The sequence below is a fragment of the Zingiber officinale genome, chromosome 5A (assembly GCF_018446385.1).
Source record: "Zingiber officinale cultivar Zhangliang chromosome 5A, Zo_v1.1, whole genome shotgun sequence".
Classification (NCBI taxonomy): Eukaryota; Viridiplantae; Streptophyta; class Magnoliopsida; order Zingiberales; family Zingiberaceae; genus Zingiber; species Zingiber officinale.
In genome coordinates, this window is record NC_055994.1 from 135,849,848 (window position 1) to 135,870,606 (window position 20,759).

Below are 20,759 nucleotides of genomic sequence, written 5' to 3' on the forward strand. Positions count from 1 at the left end.
CTGTAACAGAATAGATAACATGACAACCATCTTTGTGACCTTCCAACAATAGGGAAATGATCACCACTTTAGTCACTAGTTCTGAGTCTCCATGTACATTCGCATGGTTGATGAGAGGAAGAAAAGGACTATGGCTTACATAAAGAGAGGAAGAGGCCTGTTTCAATGAGTAAGATTCTTCTTAGTCAACCTCACTATCACTCCAAATTGCAGAAAAACTCATTCTTCTTAGTCATCATTGGGTATTGATTTCCACCTCATTTTTTCTTATTTTCCAAATGAAAAAATTTCTTCCATGTTGCTAATTCTGGGAGACCAACGTCCCAAGCTTCTTTATTTTTATTGTGTAATAAAATATTCATTTTTCCCTCTTTATACTGAGTTGAATTTAACTTTTGTTGGATTGAATTAATTTAAAGGTTAGGTATTAATTTTAATAGCTCCAATCTGATTCTCAGGGGTTTTCTTCTTTTTTTTTTCAAAAATAATAAATGATGATTAATAGCCAATGTTATTGAGATGAATCATAATTATTCTTTTAAGTTTTGATTCATACAAATTGATATCATTATTTGATTCTAGAAACTATAGAGAACCAACTTATGGCTTTGAAAAGGATGCCATCAGTTAAGGAAAAAGATTAGGCTACTAATTTTAAATGACTGGTTGAAAAATGACTCACTGAAAACTAGTAAAGCTGAAAACTTTGCAAATAAAATACCTGTTCAGGTAGACCCAATGCAATGATATCAAGAGCTTCATGCCAGTCGGTAGGTCCATTCGCAGTAGCAAACTGTCGAGCTAAAATGTGCCTTTCATCAGGTTCAGCATAACCAACATTGTCCCTGTTGTTAAGCATTATCAATAAAAAAAAAGGCAAAAACCGGAAGAAAGGTTGTTGATGAATATGTGGTTTCATGTTTAGAACATGAAGCAAATTATAATTTTTCAATGAATTGCCCAGACCTTGTTGCCATTGGAACAGAAACAAAACGTGAATAAACTTCTCCACACTGTTCTGCTACATCTAGCCTATAAATTCAACATAAAATTAGTCTTCATGACACAACAAAATTGTGAAGATCAGTGACATGCTGAAAAAAATCAATTAGAAACAACTTGGGAATCAACTAGAAAAACTATAATAAACCATAGGAAAAATTACATTCTTTCTAGCAGAAAGTTTTTGATGGCTTAAATAAATACTTCCTCAAATTTAGTGAGACTAACTATTTAAAATATCAAGAAAAAAGCAAGGATAAGCATCTAGCAAAATGAAGCAACAAAGAAACCATAATTCACGAACCCTCTCTCAGCAAAAATATAATGATAGGCGGAAACATGAAAAATGTCAAGTTAGTCCTCACACATTATACATTGTCAACAACTATGCAATACATCTAGCATGGCACATCATCACTATAGGACACCATAAGATCTTAACAATGACAGAGAAAGGATCGGACATTCCACTCATCCCTCCAAGACACAATAAGTGGCAAACTGATGACTATATAACAGAGATAAGGGCTCCAAACAGTTTATCCCTTCTAAACAGCCTAAGTGAACATAGCCGCTAAACCTTTCAAAATAATAGGAACTTGTCTTATATCAAAAGTTGCTCAAAAACATAAGAATAAGGGGGAATAGAGTGAGACAAGTGGTTGCTTACCTAAATGTATAACCTACCACGTAATTAGCATTAAGTTAGTGCTAATAGAATAACAAAGAAGAGAGCCTTGGCGCAACAGTAAAGTTGTTGCTTTGTGACCAAAAGGTGTTCGAATCCTGGAAACAGCCTCTTACAAAAAGTGAGGTAAGGCTACGTACAATGGATTCTTCCCCGGGACCCCGCATAGTGGGAGCTTTGTGCACCGGTCTGCCCTTTTTTTAATAGAATAACAAAATTCCATAGATATCATACATCCAATACACCACAACTAAAATGCAAAGGCAACAATAATACCATCAAATACATGTGATTCACTGCTTTTCCAACTTCTTACTCCAGGCAAAAGATAGAAAACAACATAGGAAGTCAAAGTGGGAATAGTGTAGAACTAAAATTGGTTGCTTTAAAGACTAAAGTAATTTCCATGTAATCAAGCCTTGTCACTTAGTAGATTCCCTGAATAACATTCAGATGTCATGAGAACAGACTGTAACAAAGATCTCAGTTGCACAAATGCCAATACAAAAGGAGGTTATGCATGACTCGTCATGCTTCTAGCTTGGGATAAGACCAGTATGTCTCATCTTTATTTCCCTTAAAAAGGATTAATAAGTTCATTTCAAGCTAACCAAAATAAAGACGAGCAATGGTTAGGCTGCATGATGATAAAGTTGGTTTGATCTTTTGCTTCCAAAGAGTATACAATCTTCACAATTTCCATAACTCCCCTAGACCTGAAAGTACCATAGGAATTTGATGTTTACAAACATAAAGAAAAATATGCTGAATTTCCATAACTCCGCCCATGATGACCGGTCATGGCCGTTCCCAAGCCCGGATAAAGGAGGAGGGTTGCGTTAGGTTGTCAGCCAGCGTCAAACTATGACAAATATTCAATGAATGAATCCATTAAACTATTGTGCTAATGCTAGGTTGTTCCCCGGAAGAAACGCGTTGCAGGGCTCGACTGTAACGTCTCGGCAAAGACCGCTACATCTCCAGAATTCGGGTGAAGTGATAAATATGCAAGAGTTCGCGTTACAGGGTCCGACTGTAACGTCTCAGCAAGGACCGCTATATCTTCATGAGAACTTGGGTGTAGTGTTAAATAGGCAAAAGTTCTCACACCATAGGTTAGATAAGAACAAATATGATAGGAAAACTAATAATCTAAGATTTGGAACATGGAATATAGGAACTCTCACTGGTAAATCAATGGAGGTAGTAGATATGATGATTAGGAGAAAAATTAGTATTTTGTGTGTACAAGAGACAAAATGGACCTTATATTAGCAAGAAATGGAGTGGGTATTATTGTAGATAGTTTGTTAAAGGATGAAGTTGTAGAAGTAGTTAGAAAAGAGAATAGAATTATAGCCCTTAAGATAATAGTGGCGAAAGAAACTATGAACATAATTAGCGTATATGCACCACAAGTAGGATTAGATGAAGCTACCAAATCAAAGTTTTGGGAGGACTTAGATGAAATATTACAAAATATTTCACCAAATGAAAGGATTTTAATAGGAGGTGATCTAAATGGGCATGTCGGAGTGAAAAATGAGGAATATGAGAGAGTACATGGGAGATATGGGTTTGGAATGAGGAATGAGGAAGGGAAAACTATATTAGATTTTGCGATAGCATATAACCTTATATTAGCTAATACGTTTTTTAAGAAAAGAGAAGAACACTTAGTCACATTCAAAAGTGGGAATAATAAATCGCAAATTGACTTTCTTATGGTTAGGAAGAAGGATAGAAAGATTTGTAAAGATTACAAAGTCATCCTTGGAGAAAGCTTAACTACCCAACATAGGGTAGTAGTGTTGGATATACGCCTTAAACATAGTATCAATAGAAAAAAAATATATACGATTCCTAAAATTAAGTGGTGGAAGTTAAAATATGGGAAGCAAAATATATTTAAGGAGAAGATAGAAGGACAGACATTAGGTGAAATATACGATGATTTAATAACGACATGGGATAAGATGGTATCAAAGTTGAAAATAGTAACTAACTTAGTGAGTCAAAAGGGCATGTACCACTAAATAATCTTGATGGTGAAATGAGAAAGTACAAGAGAAAGTGAACAAAATACAAATAACTTATAAGGAATTATATATTTGTAAGAACGAGAAAAAAACTTTAAAAAATATACAATAGCCAAGAAAGAAGCTAAGAGAGTAGTGAATGAAGAAAAAATGAAACTTTTGAACGATTATATCAAAGTTAGATAAAAAAAGGAGAAAGAGACATTTATAGAATAGCTAAAGTAAGAAAAAGGAAGATAAAAGATTTTATCCAAATAAAATATATTAAAGATGAATGTAATAGAATACTAATAAACAATGGAGAAATAAAAGAGCGGTGAGAGAGGTATTTTCATCAACTTTTTAATGAAAGTTTAGGTAACCAACTTAACTTAGGTAATTTAGGTAGGTCAAATGAGTATAGAAATTTAAATTTTTATCATAGAATTCACACTTCAAAAATAGAACAAGTTTTAAATAGAATGCACAATGGAAAAGCCGTTAGATCAGAGGTATGGAAGTGCTTAGAGAAACAAGGTATTGAATGACTTATAAAATTATTTAACATGATATTGAAAACGAAAAGAATGTCTGATCAATGGAGGATAAGTACTCTATTTCCCTTTATAAGAACAAGGGAGACATACAAAATTGTGCAAACTATAGGGGTATTAAACTAATGAGTCATACTATGAAACTTTGGGAAAAAGTAATAGAAAAAAGATTAAGGAAGGAGACCACAGTGACAAGAAATCAATTTGGGTTCATGCCTGGAAGGTCGACAATAGAATCTATACATCTCCTTCGACAATTAATTGAAAAATATCGGGAGCAAAAACAAGATCTACACATGGTATTCATTGACTTAGAAAAAGCTTATGATAGAGTCCCAAGAGAAATTATATGGAGAATTTTAGAAAAGAGAGGTGTTAGCGTAACATATATTGAACTAATTAAGGATATGTATTGTTGGAATAAAAAGTTTTCTTCATATTCATAATATTTCAGGAGAATTACATATGCTTATATAGCCACATAACCCTAAGCATCACCTTATTTACAAAAGATAAAAAGACTTATAGTGCATGTTGTTTGCAGATGATATTATTTTGGTAGATGAGACACGTGAAGGAGTAAATGCTAAGCTAGAATCTTGGAGGGAAACACTAGAAGGGAAAGATTTTAAGCTTAGTAGATTAAAGACAGAATATATGGAATTTAAGTTTAGCAATATTAGAAGTAATGAAACAATTGTTAAGATAGGAGAGGATGAGTTGTCCGGAACCGAGAGATTTAAATATTTAGGATCATTTTTACAAAATGATGGAGGGATTGAGAGAGATGTCTTACATAGAATACAAGCTGGATGGGTGAAATGGAGGGGAGCGTCAGGTGTTTTATATGACCGTAAAGTACCTCTTAAACTTAAAGGTAAGTTCTATAAAATCGCTGTTAGACCTGCTATGTTATATGGAGCTGAATGTACTCGAGCACATGAGCATAAGATGAGAGTTGCAGAGATGAGGATGTTAAGGTGGATGTGTGGACATACGAAGATGGACAAAATAAGGAATGAGAGCATTAGAGAGAAAGTCAGAGTTGCATCTATTGAGGACAAACTCCAAGAGATACGTTTAAGATGGTACGGACATGTACTTAGACGACCAATAAATGCTTCAGTTAGGCGATGTGAAACTATGATAAACATGCATATCAAACGAGGAAGAGGAAGACCAAAAAAGACTTGATTAGCAACAATAAAACAAGATAAAATTTATTTAAATATAGATGATAATATAATAGGAGATAGAGCTCAATGGCGTAAAAGGATTCATACAGCCGACTCCACCTAGTGGGAAAAGGCTTGGTTGTTGTTGTTGTTCAAATGAGAAAGAAAGAGATTAGAGTTCCTATGTCTACTCTTAAAAAAATGAGAAAAGACAACCAAAGCAAATGACTAAATGAGTAAAAGTATGATATCATCCCAAGAGAAGAGAAAAATGATATCCAAGAAAAGAAAAAAAGGAGATACAAGAGAATTAGCAAGAAATAGCAGAAAGCACAGCAGAGAAGTTGCAGACATTGTCGCTCAGTGGGATCAGAAAATAGTGTGAGGGCACAATTGAAGTATGGGAGGAAGAAGGTGCCTTTCAAGCACCACTCCTGGGCTGTGGCAATGCTACACCTTGCATTACAAGGGCTTGCCTGTGTGGGAGATTATTGGAGACTCACTTGTGAATTTGACTCGTTGAGGTTGCAGCAAGTAATAGGGAGAAGCAGGCTGAAAAGCCTTATGCTTGTGGAGAGTAGCTAGTTGTCTAGCTCATTTGGGGTCAGAATCTAAAGCATTGCAAGTTGAGAGGCATAGGGGCAGTGATCAATTAACTCTGGAGAGACAGCACACAGCAGATAGTTGAGATATGGAGAGATTGCAGAGGGAAAGTGTCAAAGGGAAGAGGAGGCTGCAGTGTTTCAACAATCTGTAGCATCCCTCACAAATGGAAAAACCCTAGAAATGCAACCTTAAAATTTATTCATTCCAATCCCAAGCTAGAAGTACTGAAGCAATATATAGAATAGAGAGAGAATAAGAATATTCACATCCAAATTATATATTCTAACAGTTCGAGCACCACAAGACGGAAAAATAAATGCTTCATCATACTCTAATCTAATAAAATAAATAAAATATTTTTTAACTCTCAAGTCATATGACAATTTATTAATATGCAATTAGTTAATATTCCTGCAACATAAGTGAAGCAAAATGCAAATTAATTTACAAAAATATACACACATTTTTGTATAATGGAAAAATTACACAAAAACTACCCAAGAGATTTTCCAAAGAAACATAATTAAACAAGTTGTATCCATCATTTGCATTGTATTCAACAAGGATAGCAGAATTTGATATTAGATAAATAAACGTAAACAAATATATGTATATATACATATATGTTCAAAGAAATCTATAGAGAGAGAGAGAGAGAGAAGAAGAGACCCATTTTCTCGAACTGAACGCCTTAGAGCAATTCTAGCCTCACCAGGCTTTCCTTCCTTTCTCTTATCCATTTCTCTGGCCTGAAAATGGAAGAAAACAAAACTCAAACTAGGAAAAAAGGCACGGACAAAAAAATGAAAAACAGAAAGTAATCATTGCAGTAGAAATTAACATAGTTTTATAGCTTATGACAATCCAATGACATTGACAAAGCATGGTCATTATTAGATGGAAAAAAAATGGTCTAACCTTCCATTTAAATCTATCATCTAGCATACTCCTTTGGGCATCAGAAAGCTTCCCAACATATCTCCATACATCTTCACCTGTTAAAGAACAGACAACCGTGTCTATAGAAGTACAAAAACACAGATATCATAAAGGTACCAAAATGACTATCTTGAAAGATATACAAAACCCTATCTGTCATGCAATCACAGTAATCTGAGCATAATAAAAGCATGACAAATACAGTAATTTGAAGTTTAGAGCACAAAAGACACATACCAAGATGTTTGTAAGCAGTAGCCAATGTATTAAGAGCAGCTTTCCTAATTTCACCATCACGCTCAGATGTTAAACCAGCAACAAGTTGCAAAGATTTCAACTGTCCACTAATCTAAAAAATAAAAATATAATAATAAGCATTTATTTTGCTGATAGGAAAAATTTTAATAGTATGATGACTATAAATTAACCTCAGTTCCATAATGATCAAGTAGGCATTCGATGAAATCAACGCATTCAACCCGAGTCCGATTATTCTTTGATCGCAGACCTTCCACAATATAAGGAAAAAACTTTGATGCTGAATAAACAATAACAATTTTCTTCATCAATTCACGCATTTTCTCCCGGACCTTTTCGATGTTATGACCAAACTGCAGTGAGAAATAACTTAGCACCACAAAGTAAGAACCAAATTAAGAAAGGAAAACTACATATATTCGATCATACATGTATTGTATTCTACAGGTTTGAAAAATGTGTACAGAGAATTTTCATCACATCAAAGGATCTATAAGATCAAACTATATGTTTAAAACAACCTTCTCAACAAGGCATGGAAGAAATATTGCAGCTTCTGCCTCAGTCAGACTATAATTCTCATCCTTTAGAACATCAAAAAGCTCAGGAAGGAATTCAAGCACCTACAAATCATAATTAAAAAGAGATAAGATGATCTATTACTAAACAGTCTAAGTAGAGCACAGGCCAGTCAATTACGATAAGCAAACAAAGTATGTTTTACCTTCAACAAGCATGTCGTATTTGACTCACAAAATCGTAGAACGAACCATCTCAAAAGTATGTCAAGTAGTTCAAATATATCTGTCCTATGTGACGGCAGAACCTATTTAAAGACAAGCAGGTTACTCAAAAATAAAACATCTTTGAATCACACATGCACAATTTTGTTTTGCTGATTTGGAACAGAAAAAGTCAATCCACCTTTTGCAACAACTCGAGTCCATCTACTTGCTTTTTGAAGTCTGTGCTTAAAAGTCTCCTATGGAGATCTTCTCTGAAATGCTTTGTGATATCATACTGCAGTAGAAGTTTTAGTATCATAACAGAGAATGTTTAATATCTTATCATGTAAAATCAAATATCCTAAATTAAAATTTATGTATGTCCACACCATCATATGAGGATAGAGCAGCCCTTGCACAGATCTGGCACACTGTAAGGTCATGAATAACAGCACCCAAACAATGTACCCTAATTTGAGAATATAATAAATTCCTAATGTTTATCCTAAGTTTTTCTTTAGTAAATGCATACAAGCCCAAATTACATGTCCGGTTATATTTGTGTTATTTGGTAACAACATATATTCTTATACTAGTAAATATTTTCTAAATCTCCACGTTCCGTTAAAACAACAAATAAAAACTATCAAATCTAGAAAAACTTTTTTTGAAAGAATTTTAAAAAAAAAAAAAACCTTTATGATAGAATCTTGAAGCAGTTAATGTGGTGGATTTTAAATGTGGTCCACTTTATGGGTGAAAGGTGTATATTTAGTAGTCATCTCAGTGTAATAAGGACATGAATGATAATGCAATCACTAGCAATAAACCTGTTGGCTTGTAGATTTACATCAAAAGTCAATAAATCTATATCATTTTGTGTTAATATATATGGAGTCACCAATCATATTCAAGATAAACACACCTCCTGGTGCATTGGTGTATGTTATTTGTGCACTATGTTGTGCTAAGTAATGGGAATGTAATTTGAATTACGAGAAGAATCTTTAAAAAACACTGCAACTATTACATATTTTGGAGATGTTATTCAATGATGAGATATTAATGAATATCATCAATGAAAAAAGAAGCCGACCCTACCTAGTAAGATAAGGCTTGGTTATTGTTGTTGTTGTATCAATAGAAAAAAGAAATATTGTGTGATTTTCATATGCCCATTAGACTAAATGAAATTGTATCAGAACATGGATCTGTGGCAATGGCATGAGCTGCTTATTGTATTTATTGAAGTGATGGACAATTAAGAAAAAAAGAACAGTACAATTAGAAAGCAAAGTGCATATCGAATATATGATAAAATGTGGGGAATAATTGATTAAGAAGACATGTTTTAACGTGAAGTTAGACTCCATGCAACTACTATTCATCTACCCCTTGGTACTCATATTGGAAACTGACCTTGCAAATTGAACCAACACCCCTATTGATCGCATGCAAAGCTTTTATAAATAGTTGTCAAACATCTAGGATCCACAGTTGTATCAAATATTGTACTTGAGTACGAGTAACATAGGCAAATTGAATTTATAATAGTTGATTGTGTCCACATTGGAAATGCTATTGACTTTCAGTTTTATATGGATATACTACTATTTATATATAAGTAATCGAGTGTGGCTTCAAAGATGTACATATACAAAGAGGACCCATCAATTTTATAATTGGACGAGTACAACTAATTAGAGTTAATGGTGCGCAAACATAGAATGAGATCAAAGAAATCAGCAGTTGATATGTAGTCAATACAGCTTGACAATGTATTACAATATCAGTCATCTGCTTTGAAGATTAGATAAATATATTTTCAAAGAATTACAAAATATATCATATTCATGAGATAAGCATCTACAACTGCTTGAAAGAAAAGATATAAGAGAAATAGGACAGGAAACAGAAACAAACACAATCAATAGCATGTCGATGCGAACTTTTTATCAAATATTTTTCTTCCATTACTAGAGTGGTCTTAAGCAAGCTCCAATGTCAAAAGAAAAAAATAAATAAAAATAATGTCAGATCTTTTGAGAAACAAACCTCCAGCTCCTGAATTTGTTCAGGACGTGGCTCCTCAAACTTAAATCTCCTAGGAACATGCTTCTCCCTATCTTCCTGCAGAGTCATACAGAGAAAATTTTAAGTAAATGAAATTAATGAATACATGTTAGAATTATCAGCACAAATATAAATGGTTTCCCCTTATTAAACCTTATTGGAGTCTCTAATGTTAAATGAAGGCTGTGACTGGACGGCAAGATCTTGAACACTAGCAAAAGGGTCAAGTTTGGAACCCCTTATTGGAACATTTCTCTGGCAAAACAATAATATCAAAAGTAAGCATCATCTGCTTTAAAGTTATCTTACAACTAGGGAGAAGATCACACCACTGATGTCATCTTGCTGCCAGGTCTACGGTCATTGGCAACATTTGATACTAGCTTTCCATTCTTCATGGTAGACTTGGAAGCAGGACCACCAGCAATAACTCTAGCAGAATCTGAAAATTCTGAAGGCAACAAAGTAGGATAGAAATCAAATAGAGTTGGGATTGGGTTTTTAAGAGACATAAAGTCCAGAAAAATACCTTCAATCACTTCAGATGGCTTTAAACGCTCAAGTACAACTGTTAAAGCAGGTCCCTTCAGATCCTTCATACATTTGGTAGTCTGCAAAATTAGAAGGAAAAAGATGTTGATATTCCATGTCAGCATTGCTGTAAGGAGAAGAGAATAAAGGTTTTTAAAAAGGTTCACATACTGCCTCTTGTCCACAGACTCTAAGAACTTCAACAATACAAGACTCAGCAGCCTTGCGAACATCGACTGATTTATCCTAAACAAGTAAATGTATTTGCTTAGAATTTCTACCCAAAGAAAATGAACCTTATGCAACTCTGATTCAGACTTACCATCATAGCAGTAGCAATTGGCTTAAAAAGTTGTGAAGCATCAGGTAAATCATTTGCCTCTGACAAATGTCTTGTTAACCAATCAAAAAGATCCTTCCGTCCCTCAGCACCAAGTTTTGCATCAGCTAGAGTGACTGTAATATATGGAATCTAGAAAAAATGCATCAGATAAATATATTACTAACTAATAAGGGGAGAAACCAAAAGAGATCGCTATCAATCCAAAGGTACCATTTTATCAAGGTGAACTGCAAAGACCCATGAATCTAAAGCATTTAATGTGCATTCTCTCATGTGCTTCTTGTTATCACCCAAACACTTCAATACATCCGATAGGATCCCCTATACAAGAAACAACAGCAGTAGCAGTGGTAGGCTTAAAGTAGCTTAGATGAATATAAAAAATTAGAAATTGTTTGTTCAATTGGACTGCCTACCTTACTAGATTTCTCAACAGGAAGGCCCATTGCTGATGCAAGACTACCAATAGTAGCCAAAGTTGACATAATCAAGTTTTTGTTACTATCATATAGGCGGCTCTTAAGAGCACCAAACAACTCCACTGGCATTGGACATTTAACATAGGCAAAGTGAATTCACAAATCATGTGACTAAACGACAAAGAAAATATGACGAAACACGCACCAGTTCCAGCAGGTTGGATACGCTTATGTGCTTCATCCAGAATTTTATTAACAGACTCAATGGATTCCAAACGGACCTATACATTGAGAGAAGCAAATTCAGTTTTCATTAACACAGAAATGCTAGTAATTATAAAATATTGGATAATGAGTCTGAATCGCATACTTTCCAGTCAGAATTTCCCAGATCCTTTAACAAATTAGGTGTTATCTTTGCACTAATATCTTCACGAGGAAGTCCATCTGATCCAGATGCAATAGGCAGTTCAGAATCCAAAACTTTTACCAATTTCTTGGGAGCTGCTGCAACACCCTGTCAATTGTCAAATAAGTAGCCATAGTGATAAATTAAATAAATCCAACAACAAGATCATATCACATCATTCATATTTTACCTCATATGAGTTCTTTTCACACTCAGCATCCAAAGCACTCAAAAGAGCAGGCTTGACATCACTCAGAAAACCTTTAATGTCTGAGAAAGCAAAATTTAAGATTTCCATGGTCATAACAATTATTATTTGAAAAGTCAAAAGAATTTTACCTGGGCCTACAAATTTATGTAAGATTCCAATAAGTTTGACAGTCGCATTCCTGATTGGTGCAGTGCTAGATTGCAGCCCGAACTCTTTGCAAAAATCAATTAAATCCTGTAACCAACACTTACTTTGAAGAGAGGATTTTGTGAGAATCACAGGCTGTAAAAAGATTCCAATGCACCTTTAACTTTATATGTGCAATTCCAAAGTCTTCAACTGCAGATACCATCCATGAAATGCCTTCACTGGAAACCTTGGGATTCTTGTGCTCTTTCATTATTTTGTAGAGCTTGAACATGAGCAAAGCATCTTGTAAGAGCTTATGGAAAAAAATATAGTAATTGTAAAACAAATCAAATTCCTTACTCTATCAAAAACAAATCCCGGACCAACTGCCTCAGAAAAAACTGTAAGGCATTTCATTGCTTGATTTCGTGTTTTAATATCAGCGGCCCTTTCACTTATGCCTGTCAACAAGAAACATCCACCCACTAGATTAAATATCCTTAAAATTCAAATCTAACTCCAATGGCAAATTAGAGCGAGAGAGCCTGCATTGGAGCAACTCATTCAATAAAACTTTTGACCTAGATCCAGGAATATCAAGGAAATATAAATGGTTGTTCCATACCCAAAAGGCACAGCACCACACATCGCTTTGGAAATTTTTTCACAGTGGAAGCTATGTAAGTAATTACATCAATGACTTGTTGTTGGACCTGTCCCATAAACAAGTTAAAATCCCTTATGAGGTAAGTGTAGAAATCAATAGCTATCTTTTTGTAATTTCTACTTGGGCATGTTACCTGCACGTTTTTCTCATTCCAGCCAGGTACAACACATAAAAACCGAATCAAAATCTCGGCATATTGATCTAGATTTTGAAGATTCTCGATTTCCTCTTTAAAAAAGCCAATAGCTGCAAAAGACATATCTTGGTCAGTGTTATTGTTCTCACCAGCATTAGTGTTATAATGATTGATTTGACCACATGTTCTGAATCATGACAAGTAAAGGAAATCTTATAGGTTGTACTACTTTGGAATTGATATATGGAATTATAATACAATGAAACATGCTACAGACAATGGCAAAACAGATTTATCACTTATGTTCCTATATGAAAGCACCCATATAGGTAGACTAGACAACTAAACATAATAATGACAAGAAAGAGGGATCCATTACCTTCTAAACGTTCCTTCCAAACACTACTCTTTAGTTGAGAGATAGTTTCCATCTTTACGCATGATCCCAATCTTCCTTCAATTTCCTCTAAACTCATTTCGCTGGGCTATTATCGATCAAAGAAATTAAGAACCAGATAAGATAGAACAGAGTATTAGCTAAAATCTACCCAAAATATCTATAGAATAATTATTCTACATTTGTTTTTTCCTACTTTGCAATCCGATTCCATGTAAAAGAAAACAAAAGGTCTTCAATTACAAAAGAAAAAAAAAAAACTGAATTGGAGTTTTGCTGAAACAAATTACCTCAACATCTTCAATCTCAACAAAAGTCTTCGATTGTCCCACACCATCTGCCTTTTTCACACACGGCTTTGCAGCAACACTTTTCTTAATAGAGGGCTAAAAAGATATTTAATCAAATTGAAATTCATAAGTTGGATATGAAAATCATATTACAAATAAAATAATATCAGCGCTCACCAATGCTTGGGCAGGTTTCTTCCCACTAAGCATGCTAGCGGCAGACCGCCTTCCACATGAGCTATTAGTGCCCTATAAAAGGTCATATCAAGCAACAAAACTTAGAAATCTACATAATGACTAATAAGTTATCTATTGCAGTCATTTTATGTGGTTGAAACTCCAACAAAAAACAGGACAAAAGTAGTTATGGTTGCACATGCACACACAAATACAAAGCCAAAATAACAAAGAATTATGACAGCATGACTAAAATAGCCTAATGTGTAAATCAAAAATGAATAAAAAATATTGTGATTCAGCTTTGGAGCTTCACCTAATTTAGTCAATAGCAAATAAGAAACAAGTTATATTATTGAATGAAAAGGCAATTAACAATGCTATCATTTATAAATGTTGATCAATTTGAAAGGAAAAAAACAGGACAAAAGTAGTTATGGTTGCACATGCACACACAAATACAAAGCCAAAATGACAAAGAATTATGACAGCATGACTAAAATAGCCTAATCTGTAAATCAAAAATGAATAAAAAATATTGTGATTCAGCTTTGGAGCTTCACCTAATTTAGTCAATAGCAAATAAGAAACAAGTTATATTATTGAATGAAAAGGCAATTAACAATGCTATCATGTTATAAATGTTGATCAATTTGAAAGGAAAAAAGTAATTCGGGAGCTAATTCATAAACCAAAAGATTAAAGAAATCTTCTTGGAAGAATGTATATGCATTGAAAATAGAAAATTGTGAAAGCAACGACTTAAAGACTTCTAGAATTTTATGATTCATAAGTTGTATAGGGAATATTTCTGATAAAAGGGTAACAAGAAACAAAAAAAAAATCTTATAGTTCCAAGACATTCGGTCCCAAGTTCCTCAAAATTAAATAATTTTTCAGATAGTAAATGCAATGTAAAGTACAATGCTTCTACATGATTCTTGGTGAATGCATATTGACTTTTTCCACCATTTCTCTCTTCAAAACAGTTGCTTTGAAATTGCTCATTATTTCTTTAGTGGGGTGAAGTATAATACTATTTGCATCAAAATAAGAATTTCTCATTTAATTATTTAGTTTATTGGTCCAATGAGACCAGAACAATCGAGATAACAAAGTTATGACTAGTTGGATGACAAAGTGGAAATTTATGTGAATGAAATGTTAATCACTATCATAAAATAAAATAAAAATAAACAAATAAACTCACCCTAGGACCAGATAAGTTGGTACTTGAATTAGAGGGAGGAACTGGAAAAAAGTTGAAATTAAGAAAATTAAAGTCATAAGAAAAAAACTAATGGCTACTTGATTTGTAAAGAACATAACAAAGTGTTCACACCTGGTCCTGATATTAGGCCCTCACCACTACCAGAGCTTCCAATCAGATCAGATAACTTCTTTTTCCTAACCTCATCAAGTTTCTCCAATGATCTTTCTAATGGTCTCAAGCCAACCATCTTAAAGAATCAAAATAAGGGTTAGAAAAAATCTTGATATAATCTAACAATTATATCCGCTGGTGAGGAAAACAAAGAAGCATAACTCTTTTACCTGAGCAATAGCAGCCAATGCAGCAAAAGCCGCATCTCTCACTTCAGGTGTTCCATCGTTAAGGCTCTGCAAATTTCAACAAGAGAAACACAAATACATACACAAACAGTAAACTAAGCAGTGTTTTACAACATGCAAATAAACAAAGCATTCTCTTCCTGACCTCCAAAAATACAGGCACATAATCCTTGTGCAATTTAAGGATAGTAGCTTTATTGTTTGTCTCGATGCAAAATGTGACCCAATTTAGTGTTAATGAGCGGACAAGTGGAACCTTATTTTTCACAGCCATTTTTACATCTGTAAAGCAAGATATCATTTAGAAAGAAACAAAAAAGGTAATGTAAACAAAAGACAATTCCACATTGAAACCATCTAATATAACTGTCAGGTAACACTTGAAGTTCAGAGTGAGCTTTGATAACATATATCACAGAGAACAAAGTAATTCGAGTTACAACATTTCTTGAGAAACATCCAATGCAGACCCCAAGTTCAGATGAAAAATATTGAGGTTGTGCCAGCCCTCGATAGCTAGCATTCAAATTGCTTAAATAAATGAGCATAAATCTTAAACATAATGGAAGGATAAGATCATTGTAGTCAACCTCAATAGCTGAGACAGATTATCACTATGATGATCATGTTAGAGTGTATACTAAAAGCCTAGCTTTTTGTAAACATTTATTTTGAAATAAAGAATCACATTGGTCAAATGTCTATATTTATATGCTAAGTGTAGTCGTTCAATTAATTTATATTGTAGATAACATGGTGTGTGGTGTCACACGGGGTTACAAATGTCGTTTCTTGCCGCCCGGTACGGGCGGTTTTTACCGTTCCGCCGGGCGGCCTAAACCTGCACGGGGGCGTCCCCGTCTCGGCGGCGCCGGAGGAGACGCGGGACGCCTCCGTCGGCGCCGGAGGAGACGCGGGACGCCTCCGTCGGCGCCGGAGGAGACACAGGACGCCTCCGGCGGCGTCCCGCGACACCTTTGGCACTGAAGGCGTCGTGCGCGAAGCCTTCTGCAGCGTCGCGCACGTAGACGCCGGAAGCGTCTGGCAGGGTCGCCGGACGCTTTCGGCGACGCTTCCGGCGCCGCTGGACGCCCCTCCGGGATCGCCCGCGACCATCGCGGCGCGCGATCGCGTATCGCGTACTGCGTGTTTTTTTTTAATTTTTTTTTTCTGTTTTTAATAAATATTTATTTTATTTAATTAATTTAAAGAATTCCCAAGGAGGATGTGTGATATTTCGAAGAGACTTTTATAAGCCCTAATTAAATTATCCTAATAAAATAAATAAAAAATATATTTAAAATTAAAATAAATTAAATAAATTTTATTAATTAATATTCTGAATAAATAATATTTTAAATTTCATTTAAAAATTTTAAAAAATATATAATAATTTTTATTTATATTCTAATATATTTTTTATTATTTTAAATTTCATTTAAATTTTAAAAAAAAATTAAAAAATTCTAAATTTTTTTTTTTTAAATCTAATAAATTATATTTATATTCTGATATTTTTTTTATTTTTTAAAATTTTTTTACTTGATAGTTTTTATTATTTAAAATATATATTATTTAATTAATAATTAATTAAATGAATAAATAGTTAATTTATATAATTATTATTAATATAAAGTAATATCTTGTATTAATTTATTATTATTATTATTATTATTATTATAGATACTTCCATTTTAATTTGAATTATTAATATATCAATTCTATTTAAATAAAATTATTTTTAATTATTTTTTCTAACAATATTAAATTATTCAATAATTGAGAACTTATAATAAATCAATATACAACTTATTTTTATATACACAATAAACATATTTATCTTATAATTACTATAGATAAATAAAAAATACCGAAACTGTATCGGCACGGCACGATACGATACCAAAACCGTACCGTTCCAGTCTGAGACCGAAACCTCGGCACGGGTCGAAATTTTAAACCTTGGTGTCACATACAGAAGATCATGTTATCAATTCCTTATAAATTATAAACAATAGCTCACAACTAAGATGGAAAGGAACAAACCATTGGAATAGTCGTAGTGTAATTTGGTATTAGTTTATCTTAACTATAAAATTACACTAGTACACTCTGAGTGTATTGAGCGGAACCATTTAAGGTAAATTCTTTTTATACTGACTGCATAAAAGAACAAGACCTTTGTTATTATGGAAGTGTGTGCTCTTAATTATGATATAATAACAAGCACGTATACTTAATATTCATTTCTTTAATTTATCAAAGGGTGCGATTTAGTTCGATAAATCAATAGACCCGATAAGTTGGGGAATAGTATCATTTATATGGTATGATGTTGATTATAGAATGAAACTGTGTCCTAGTAATCTAGGTTGATAATGTCCCCAAGAGGAGCTCATAAGGATTGTCATATAAACCCTGCAGGTGGACTTAGTCAGACATGACGATAAGGTTGAGTGGTACTACTCTTGGAGCTAGATATTAATTAAGTGAGTTATCAGTAACTCATTTAATTAGTGGGCATTCGATATCTTAAACACAGAGAGATTAACGCACTCATGATATGAAGGAGCCCATATACTAATATGGGATTGGTGCGGTAGTTCAATAATAACTCTTTAGTGGTATGAGTTATTATTGATGAACTCGAGTTGAGTGTTCGGGGCGAACACGGGAAGCTCAAGTTTATCGGGAGACCAAAATCAATTCCTCCGCTCGGTCCCTGTCGTAGCCTCTTAATTATAAAGTATTATACCCACCTATACCCACCTTCTTACCCACCTTAAGGTGGTCGGTCAAGCCTAGCTTGGAGCCCAAGCTAGGGCCGGCCAAACCAAAGTTAGATGGGTCAAGTAGGTGGTCGGCCCTAGCTTGAACCCAAGCTTAGGTGGTCGGCCACAATAAATTAAAAGGATTTTAATTTTTTTAAATCTTTTCTTTTGTGGAAGCCATGGTTTTAAAAGAGAGTTTAAAATTTAAATCTTTCCTTTTATAGCTTTCTACAAAAGATTAAAAGAAAGGTTTGATATCTTTCCTTATTTGTAGTTAAAAGGAAGATTTTAATTTTTGATAAAACTTTCCTTTTTTGTAATCATCCTCATGATTTTAAAAGAGAGTTTTAAAATTAAATTTTACCTTTTATAGTTTCTACAAAGGATTAAGAGAAAGATTTGATATCTTTCCTTATTTGTAGATTGAAAGTAAGATTTTAATTTTGGAGAAAACTTTCCTTATTTGTAGATTGAAAGGAAGATTTTAATTTTTGAGAAAACTTTCCTTATTGAAATCATCCACATGTTTTAATAGAGAGATTTTAATTTATAAAAGTTTCCTTTTATAACCAACCATGATGGGAATTTTTTAAAGAGAAATTTTTATTTTAAAAATTTCCAGAAACAAATTAGGAAGTTTTAATTTTGTGTTTAAAATTTTCCTTGTTTGGAGGAATTGATGTGGCCTGCCAATAGAAGCAAGAAAAGGAAAGTTTAATTAAATTTTCCTTTCATTGGCAAGGAAATTAAGGAAGTTTTAATTAAAATTTTCCTTATTTACCAAGACCAAGGAATATAAAAGAGAGGGCAGAAGTGTCTCACCTCATAACCTATCATCTATTATTCCTCTCTTCCTTGGTGTGGACGACCCTCATCCTCTCCTCCTTTTCTTCTTCTATGGTCGGCGGCATCAACTCTCTAGGAGACCCTTGGTGGCCGGATTTTGCTTGGAGAAGAAGTAGAGAAAGGAGACTTTGTTTCTTAGCATCCCTTGAAGCTTGGTTGGTGGCCGAAGTTCTTCATCTCAAGGAGTTTGTTGATTGGCCGAAACTTGCTTGAAGAAGAAGGAAGTTTGGGTGGATTCTCGTCTCGATAGATCGTCACCCACACGACATCCGAGATAAGAAGAGGAATACGGCAGAAGATCGTGAGGTCTATAAGTTATAAAAGGTATAACTAGTTATTAGTTTCCGCATCATAACTAGTTCATCCTTTTATTTAGATCTTGAAATACCAAACACAAGAGGCTAATGAATCTAGGTAATCGAATTTATGTTTTCGATTTTATGTTTCTTTTGTTTTTCGAATCTGTGATTCGATTGTTCTTTTTGGTTAAACCTAGGGTTACTATAAGGAAATTAAATATTGAATTTCGTTGAAAGGCTTTGTCTAGGAAGTGGTGGATGCTCCCATACCCAAGAAGACCTAGTGCCTCGTCATGTTTAACCTGGAAGCCGATCTCTGAAATTAATATTTAATTGAATTTGTAACATGGGTGGATTTGGATCAATAATGTTAAGCATCGTTTGCGATCCAAGTCTAAACCACTAAGAATAAATAAGTTGAATTTGGAATCAATAATGTTAAATTCTGTTTGCGATTTCAAATTTAATTTCTAAAGAACACAATAGGTTGTTAGGAATGGTTCAGGACTTGTACAAAATTTTTGTACAAGGGAACCGGTATGATATTCCGAGTAGCAACCAACAGATCAAGAAGTTACTAATTTCATAATGAAAAAATATAGGAAACAAGGGTTAACTTTAAGAATGCCATCAACCTTCTGCTGCTTAAAAAGAAGCAGTTGGTCACTCAGAAAGTTGAAGATCATAGAGGGATGCGAACAATGCAGCTAACTCCAAATCGGTGACACAAACCATAATGATGGCGATGAAAGTTGTTAATTTCATCACAAAAACATATATAGCTCTAGAATGTGATCAACCTTCTATTGCATAATGCAGTCAGTCATTCAGGAAGCTAATGACAACGACAATAGTGATGATGATGAGTCACTAATTTCATCACAAAACCAAACAATGAGGATGAAGGTGAATTATTAGTTTCATCACAAAAATATATAGGATATTTACAATAACGTCAACCTTCTGCAGCATAATTAAAAACAGGCAGTTGTACAGTCTCAATTATTGGCGATAGTTAAACTGAGTCAAACAAAATTTCTTAATTTTTAACAGAAAAACAAAGGATTTAAATGCAGGTTCCATCTGAATCAAAAACAAAGGTTAACAATAGAAAAGTTACTGAACATTCAATATTAAATATATACAAGGAAACATTGATTATTCAAAATAAGTGCATTGATTTAGCATGATTGAGTGGCTGAAAATATTAGGAATTAGTTTAGTATCAGTATAAATATGGCTATAGTTGGTATTCACTGATTAAAACAATACACAAATTAAATGTAACACACAAAATGGTGTAGTATGTTGCTTCTAAGACAAGAATTACCTTCAATAACATCAGCCAAAGTTAAGCATCCAGACTTGTGAATCGCTTGAAGAGTTTGAGTCAACGCATCAGTTAGAGTTGGTTTTTTCTCCTTTAACTTTTCCTGAAAAGTAAATTTGTATGATGATCAAAATGACAATTTGAACCATAACTTAAGTAGGAATGAAAGAACCTATGTAAAAATACAATCTTGA

General features: G+C 33.7%; 1 protein-coding gene across 2 annotated transcripts in view; it reads right to left on the reverse strand.

Moving 5' to 3' along the window:
- LOC121981978 (protein MOR1-like) overlaps positions 1 to 20,759 on the reverse strand; it is a 38,407-nt gene that overhangs the window by 5,476 nt on the left and 12,172 nt on the right. The window contains exons 11-43 of one of the 2 annotated variants that reach the window (XM_042534804.1): positions 20,566 to 20,668; positions 15,465 to 15,601; positions 15,302 to 15,367; positions 15,090 to 15,207; positions 14,958 to 14,998; positions 13,748 to 13,819; positions 13,571 to 13,666; positions 13,263 to 13,368; positions 12,881 to 12,993; positions 12,706 to 12,793; positions 12,441 to 12,541; positions 12,256 to 12,363; positions 12,080 to 12,185; positions 11,931 to 12,010; positions 11,702 to 11,848; positions 11,537 to 11,612; positions 11,329 to 11,453; positions 11,123 to 11,233; positions 10,892 to 11,041; positions 10,741 to 10,815; positions 10,568 to 10,649; positions 10,368 to 10,489; positions 10,192 to 10,293; positions 10,021 to 10,095; positions 8,165 to 8,260; positions 7,965 to 8,066; positions 7,762 to 7,863; positions 7,411 to 7,593; positions 7,220 to 7,331; positions 6,962 to 7,038; positions 6,713 to 6,792; positions 967 to 1,032; positions 722 to 845 (exon numbers count right to left, since the gene is read on the reverse strand). In XM_042534804.1, the coding sequence (XP_042390738.1) occupies positions 722 to 845; positions 967 to 1,032; positions 6,713 to 6,792; positions 6,962 to 7,038; positions 7,220 to 7,331; positions 7,411 to 7,593; positions 7,762 to 7,863; positions 7,965 to 8,066; positions 8,165 to 8,260; positions 10,021 to 10,095; positions 10,192 to 10,293; positions 10,368 to 10,489; positions 10,568 to 10,649; positions 10,741 to 10,815; positions 10,892 to 11,041; positions 11,123 to 11,233; positions 11,329 to 11,453; positions 11,537 to 11,612; positions 11,702 to 11,848; positions 11,931 to 12,010; positions 12,080 to 12,185; positions 12,256 to 12,363; positions 12,441 to 12,541; positions 12,706 to 12,793; positions 12,881 to 12,993; positions 13,263 to 13,368; positions 13,571 to 13,666; positions 13,748 to 13,819; positions 14,958 to 14,998; positions 15,090 to 15,207; positions 15,302 to 15,367; positions 15,465 to 15,601; positions 20,566 to 20,668 (3,342 nt within the window). The remainder of the gene's footprint in view (positions 1 to 721; positions 846 to 966; positions 1,033 to 6,712; positions 6,793 to 6,961; positions 7,039 to 7,219; positions 7,332 to 7,410; positions 7,594 to 7,761; positions 7,864 to 7,964; positions 8,067 to 8,164; positions 8,261 to 10,020; positions 10,096 to 10,191; positions 10,294 to 10,367; positions 10,490 to 10,567; positions 10,650 to 10,740; positions 10,816 to 10,891; positions 11,042 to 11,122; positions 11,234 to 11,328; positions 11,454 to 11,536; positions 11,613 to 11,701; positions 11,849 to 11,930; positions 12,011 to 12,079; positions 12,186 to 12,255; positions 12,364 to 12,440; positions 12,542 to 12,705; positions 12,794 to 12,880; positions 12,994 to 13,262; positions 13,369 to 13,570; positions 13,667 to 13,747; positions 13,820 to 14,957; positions 14,999 to 15,089; positions 15,208 to 15,301; positions 15,368 to 15,464; positions 15,602 to 20,565; positions 20,669 to 20,759) is intronic. The other variant, XM_042534805.1, reaches the window with a different exon arrangement.